Here is a 7,322-nt window from a genome sequence, read left to right as displayed (position 1 = left end):
TACACAAACAAAAATCTAAAGAAATCAATTGTAAACTGACAAGGTAGGTTACCTGAAATTGGGAAAATACGATTTGGAGGAATAAAAGAAATCTTTGAAACTTCAAAAATGAATATGGTTAAGTGAAATTAGAAGAAAAATCAAAGAGTGGGAGATGAAAGATAGTTGATTAGATGTATAAAAGAAAAGAAATAAATTACGAGAGAAGAGAGAGAGTTTTGGTTTGATGCAAATAGAGTGTGGGAGGCTAGCTTAAAAATAGAAATCCTAATGAAAAACATTTATTGTATATTATGCTCCATGCTTACACTTTCAGATATTTTTATTAGAAGTTACTGTTTCTTAAATTTTGCTATTCAATTTCTAATTGTATAAATTCAGAATTTGTATAATTCAATTTCTGTTTGTATAAATTCAAATTTTGTATATGCTTACCCCAGATATTTGTATACGATTTGTTGATACATTTAATTTGTATAAGTTATGAAAAATTCATAATAAATTACCATGTTTGCATTTTTACAAGCGAAATATACAAATGAAGTTCTAAAAAATTCTTAAATGTATAAATACAGAATTTGTATATACTTACCTTGTTTGTATATTGAAAGCTAAATATACAAACAAATATATCCATAGCAAACAAAACTATAGCTATGCAGCATAATTAAGCAAATTGTAACTATGAAGAGTTATTTATTTCACCTACTTGCTAAAATAGATGGTAAAAATAGTAATAATAAAGTAAAAAAAAAAGTGGCAAGAACAATTCGTAGTTGAAAATAAACAAGGTATATAAAATATGTGTGACATACCTAAAATATATCAAGTGATATACTTTTGATATTTGAGTAATATAACGTAGGAAAATTATATATGTAATAGGAGTATTATCGTATTGACTTCTGGAAATTAAAAGTTATATCTATGTGAGATTAATATTTAAGGTTAGAGAGTGTGCTAAGAGATCGATAATGAAAATCATGATTAAAGTTAGAAAAGATATGGAGAGACATTGCTTGTGTTATAATATATGTTGGCATAATGTACTGTTGTTTCTATTGATTTTGTGATGTTTTGCGTGAAATTAATTCACGTCGGTCTGTGATGCCAACTCAATGTGTATGGTGTACTGATACTATTCTTGTTACACCTTATGTTGGTATAAGTTTGTTTCAGGTTGCTTGAAGCGTGGAATTACAATTACTTATTATCAACTACCATCTGCTATGTTCTCAAGTGAAAGTTATGTGATTATTTTTCGTTATTTATTATATTTTCTATTCGTACTTTATTAGCAACTCTTGTATCTATCTAGACTAGGTCCTTGAAATGGTAGTTGCAAACTAAAAAAATTAGAGGTGTTGAATCCTAGCAAGTAGGGGTGTACAAAATTGAACCAAAAATCAAACCAAACTGTAAATCGAGTCAAACCGAAAAAAAACCCAACTAGTGGTTTGGTTTGATTTGGTTTGGTATTGGTAAAAAAAATCCGACTATATTTGGGTTGGTTTGGTTTTAACAAAAAAAAGCCAACCCGAGACCAAACTAACCCGACATTATATATGTAATTTTAAAATTTTATTTTATACATAAAAAAATTTACTTTGATATAAGAGTCCACGAATCAACCCGCCAACTCTTCTATTGCTTAGAAGAGTCCACGAATACAACTACAAGCATTTCGACTAACCACACGACATGCTCTAACTTTCTCCTCATCGATCTTACCCAGTCCTTGCCACATGACACATTAGATTAAGGCTTCCCGCTACTAACCACTAATCCCTTTCCCCTACGGTGAGATCTACCTAAGTATTTCCATCTCGTACAATACCCCTACTTCTCACCCTCACAACACACGGACAACCCTTTCTCTCAAATATTACGACCCTTTAACCCTTTCTACATACTGCATCGCATTTCGGTTGGGCTTATNGCTAAAACGTTTATGACATATGTAGTTGTGAAAAATTTCAACATGATGAAATTTCTTATAGTCATGCAATTGTTGCTATCGGATACAATAACAAACATGGTGAAAACTATTGTTCAGCCTATTAAAGTAATAAAGATTTTCAAAATATTTATGCAATATCTATTGATATATAGTAGTATATTTAAAAGGTATAAAATAGTATATTTATATATAGTAGTAAAATAATTATTGGAATGGTTATATAATTGATATATTTTAAAGGTATAAAATAGTAATAATTATTGGTAAAATGATGGTTATATAGTTGTTATGTATGCATGTTTATATATTACATGGTTGCATATTTGGTGAAACTACGCTGCAGTTATAATTGTGAAAACACTATGCATACTTGATGAAACCTACATATTTTTTACCTAGATGAAAATAATGGTAAAAATGTGAGAGAAGGCTTCCATTAATAATATGATTTGATTGAATAAAAAATTAAGCAAGAGAAAATCAATATATAGAAAAACAAAGTAACGTAAAAGAGCAAAATTGTGATTGAAAAGGTCAAAAAAAAGTAAACAATAATTATCAATCCCATAAAATTAGCACATAACCTCCCCTAAAAAAGGTAATAGATACGGATACCAACTATATTTTTAACAAATAAAAAATTAAATATTTTATTATGTTTGTAATTAAAAACTTAGTTTTGTAAATAAAAAAGAGTATATGTATATATTGTTAACTAAAGTTTTAAATAATATATTCTTGTAATTTTCCTAAATTAAATTGGTTAAAGTGGGGGAACATCTAAGTTTTTAATCCACACATCAATAATATCATTTACAATATATTTAAAAAATTGAAAATTTAGCTAAATTATGAAAATATAATTAACCATTCTAGAAACACATACAAACACAATATGATCTAAATATAATGGTACGTTTCAAATATCTTCACAAGCTNTTCTATTTTTTCCATATTACGACATACGACAACAAATGAATTATCAAATCGAGAACATAGAGAAAGAGAAATGTTAAATAAATTGGTTAGCTTTCAAATATGATCAATTTAGTGAGAAAAATTTAGAAGATATAATTGAACCCTAATACCATGATAGGACACAAGTCCTCCTCATTAGGAAATCTCTCGACTGCAATTTTGTTTTTCATATTTTGAATAATTAATAGAGAGATTAATACATCAAGATTATATAATAATAATTTAGTTAAGTAACCTTTCAATTAATCTTTTTCAATAGGTAAAAAATGAACTAGAGCAGTACAATGTTTAATATTGAAATAATGTATTACTTCATTAATTATGCAAAATTTTTATATTAATAATTAATATTTGTAACAGTTTATATGTAGAGATTGCATTCAATGCTACTCCTAGCAACATTAAAGACCACAAGGAATTCGTAAATTCTAATTATACATTTGACAAATGTTTCTTGTTCAAAGACAATATGACTATAAAAGTGTCCTTTAGCAAACGAAAAAGAACCAGGAATAAGAAAATCAAAATAGTTGTTGAGATATTTATAAACCATTGATGATATAGAGAAAAAATGTATACCATCAAAAAATAATTTAAGAGAGTACTAAAACAAATTACTTATTCTATCTTTTCAATTAATAGTAATCCACAAGAACATACAACTGACTTTTTAGTGTGAAAACTCCTTCGAAATGGTTAATGCATGCATCAATAACACTCTTATATATAATAGCTTCTTAAATTGAATTGTGATATTCTAATACTTCGAACAATTTAATGTATAAATTGAGAGTTTGAGACCAATGACTTTTCTTAAAGAAAGAACTATTTGAGAAAATAAAACAACTTCCAAGAGGGGTAAAATTTTTATATTAAAAAACAACAAAAATGACGAAACTGAAAATGATTCATATCTAGCTATCTAGAGAAGCAGCATTTTCTATGACATGGTTAAACATGAAAAACTATAAATCTAATTTTGTTTTGTCTTACCCCATTTATAACTAAAAAAGAAACATGACTAGAAGACAAAAGGTGCTCATAATAAAGTTGGTGGAGAGGGAGAAAACAGATCAATTCCTCTTGTCCAATTCATCCCCATAAGATGGAAGTAGTAACTTGTTGGAGTTCTTCAAAATCCATGAAAATATTGTCATACATGTTCTCCTCCTCTTCAATATCGTTTTTGTTCTCCACGACAACATCAACCATTTCATTATTTCTCTCAATTTCAAGTGTAGGTGCAGTTGGACTAATTGAAGAGGTGTCAACTTTGAAACGCTTAGCACGCTTGGACGAGGATGATGATGCATTCAAATTTAACGCTTTGGGCACAATATTTATACCTTTTGGAAGTTTGCGTTTGGAACTACTGTTGTATAAAGCAAGAGATCTACGATATGTAGGAGGATCATGGTTGTGTTCATCAGAATAGGACACCAAAAAATAGTTCTCATTCTTTGGGCTTTTCTCAATTATTTTTGTTGCTTTGCAACATCCTGATGTACTACATTTGAAGTAGTTCCTGATATATCATATACACAACATATAATTAGTACTGATCAAATATTACATTTGCCTACATTTACCATTAATAGTAATTACTATTTTTTATCACAAAAATTGAGAACTGAACAACATTTTCTACGCTATGAAAAAATGATAAAGAGAGCAAACCTCGGGAATGGAGAACCTTTGATTGACTTCTGACCATACTTACGCCATGCCCATTTATCACCTATGAGTTCCTCTTGCAACACTTCATAGACAACTCTTGTTGACTGGTTTTTTCTGATTTCAAATCAAAAGTATTAAAATTAAACTCTAAACACGCACACTTAAAATTTAACAGAGAAAATAGTTACCTTTTAAAAGTTTTGATCAGAGGAGTCGGCATCGGCATAGTGAAATTAGGATAAACCTGATCCTGTATCACAAGTTGTTGTTGTAGATCTATCGATTCTTGTGGTGTTGTAGTAGTTGTTGGCACACACGTTATCATTGTTGGCAATGGAGGAAGAAAAGTTTGTTGGCAAAATTGAGTTGGTTGAATGGGATTGTAGTACATTTCTTGGTTTTTGTTTTGGTCCATGATTATGACCTGATCATCTAATTTTTCAAATTGTTGTTGTAGATCGATCAGTTCTTGTGGTGTTGTAGTTGTTCTTGGCATACACATTATCGTTGTTGGTAACGGGGGAAGAAACATTTGTTGGCTAAATTGTGTTGGTTGAATGGGATCTAAGTACATCTCTGGATGACCATTTTGATTCATAATTATAATCTGATCATTTGATTTTTCAAGTTGTTGTTGTAGATAAATCGACTCTTATGGTGTTGTAGTCGTTGTTGGCACACACGTTATTGATGTTGGTATTGGAGGAAGAATGATTTGTTGACTAGATTGATTTGGTTGAATGGGATGTAAGTACATCTCTTGGTTATTATTTTGGTCCGTGATTATGACATGGTCATTTGATTTTTTCTGGTGAGCAACTGAAAAATCAATAGAGAAAATCTCAGATAAATCATTAAAATTAGGTATGTCAGCAGCAACATTTTTGTCAAAAAAAATATTCCAATCATCATTTTCAGAAGTCACCAAGCCTGAGTTAGGAACTGTAACATCGTTAGGCTTATTACTGTTACAATTTCTTACTACAGCGCTTAAATCCCAATCATTATCCTCCATTTTAAATCTATATATATAATTATATCTAGTTAACTATAGAAAAATGGAATAGGGGCAAGAAAATCCTTAAGAACTTTAAAAATGTGTTTATTAAAAAACTAAGGATATTTTCTGTAAGAGAGGAGTGAGGAAAAAGATCAAAAAGGGGGCTGATTTATGAAGGAAATAACTAAAAAAAAATAGTGGGTAGAAAGTTAAAAATCAAAGACTGAGATGAAGAAAAGTGAATCAAATTGGCTTATTATATAGAGAACTCAGAGAGGTACCTACCTGCTCCATGCACATCCATATTCAATTAACATTTAATGAACATTTAATGTTCTTTTCCATTTTAAGGTGAGGATAATTAGAATATAATGAAAGAGAAGATAAAAATTAATCCCTTGTACCCAATTGTTAAAAAGTCGAAAAGTTTGATTTTTTAAATTAAAAAATTCTTAATTAGTGAAATGGAAGTCCCTTAAGAAAAAAAATTTGCAATTTCAATAATTTTATACCCCTTGACTTTACAATAATCTCAAAGTAGGGCCAATAATTGTAGTCAATATTTTCTCTAAGAAATATATTTAGTGCAACATGACCACATCACATAAGAAAATGTTAATAACTTTGATAAAGCAGCAATATATGTTATAGATGCTTCAGATTTTTAGATGTAGTGTATTGAAAAGGGAAACTACACGCATGCACTTCCTAACTTTGATGCACCACTCAAAATATTGTTAAATACAAAAGTCTACATAGATTAAATTAAAAAAAATAGTCCAGTACATAAAATATTTTGTTTACAAAAGTCTACATAGACTAGATCTAAAGACAACTCAATACATTAAACATTGTGTTCACACATAATTAAAAAAAATCGTAGCCGAAGAGACCGTGTGATGTAGAAAGTCTATTCTAATACAAGCATTAGTGGTTGCTTGCATCTTAGATAGACTAGATTCTCATAATTAAAAAATAAATAAAATTGTTGACATTGTATGAGGTGAAATTCGAATTTGGCACAAGGACTGGTTGAAATTTGACACATAATAGCATCTTAATGTAAACCCTTGCAGGAGAGAAATATGATCTCATCTACTTGTAAGAAAAATATCATTGAAAAGCTCTAATAATACAAAAGATTCATCTTCTAATTATTTCTTGCTCTTATTTTTACTTGTCATTATATTTACACTTATTATTATCCTTGTTCTTCATACAATTTACAATAACAACAATAAGAATAACATACTTAGTGTAAACGCATACTGAGTTGAAAAGGATAATGTGTACTGTGTAATCAGTTTTACTCCTACCATGAGAAACTAGGATAATTGTTCTTATTGTTGTCCTTATTCTTAGCATAATTTCTACTCTCTAATTTATTTTTGATATACCAATTTAGCCACAAAGAAAAGGAGTTTGATTGATCATTGTACATTTGTCTTTATCCTTGTTTTTAGGGATAAGGCATAAGTAACTCGTAGACTATGATCGAAATTTTAGAGACACACCTTAATTAAACTAAGGTCCTATTACCCACCTGAAATCATATATTTTGTAATTTTGTACACCTTTTGGCTTATGTGGCACACTCCCTGACTCCACGCAATTGAGCCACATAGGAGATATCTTGATGCCACGTAGGTCAAAAAAGTGTACAAAATTAAAAAAAATGGGTTTGGGGGGGGGGGGGGGGGGGGGGGG

General features: G+C 29.5%; 1 protein-coding gene across 1 annotated transcript; it reads right to left on the bottom strand.

Moving 5' to 3' along the window:
• Positions 1-4,030: 4,030 nt before the first annotated feature.
• On the bottom strand, positions 4,031-5,117 carry LOC125845979 (probable WRKY transcription factor 27). Its single transcript, XM_049525454.1, has 3 exons — positions 4,804-5,117; positions 4,616-4,729; positions 4,031-4,463 (listed from the first exon to the last, which is right to left on the bottom strand). The coding sequence occupies exons 1-3, from the start codon at positions 5,115-5,117 to the stop codon at positions 4,031-4,033; spliced, it is 861 nt and encodes a 286-aa protein (XP_049381411.1).
• Between the last annotated feature and the right edge of the window lie 2,205 nt (positions 5,118-7,322).

Source organism: Solanum stenotomum, chromosome 11, assembly GCF_019186545.1.
Source record: "Solanum stenotomum isolate F172 chromosome 11, ASM1918654v1, whole genome shotgun sequence".
Lineage (NCBI taxonomy): Eukaryota > Viridiplantae > Streptophyta > Magnoliopsida > Solanales > Solanaceae > Solanum > Solanum stenotomum.
Note: the sequence above shows the minus strand (reverse complement) of the source record. Positions and strands in the feature narration are given on the sequence as shown.

Bases quoted from the DNA above. Each gene is read 5' to 3' on its own strand.
- LOC125845979 (XM_049525454.1), bottom strand. From the start codon at position 5,117: ATGTGTATGCCAAGAACAACTACAACACCACAAGAACTGATCGATCTA. The intron at 4,730-4,803 runs GTAACTATTTTC...ATTTGAAATCAG, and splicing joins CTGATCAAAACTTTTAAAAG to AAAAAACCAGTCAACAAGAG. The intron at 4,464-4,615 runs GTTTGCTCTCTT...ATGATATATCAG, and splicing joins AAAGGTTCTCCATTCCCGAG to GAACTACTTCAAATGTAGTA.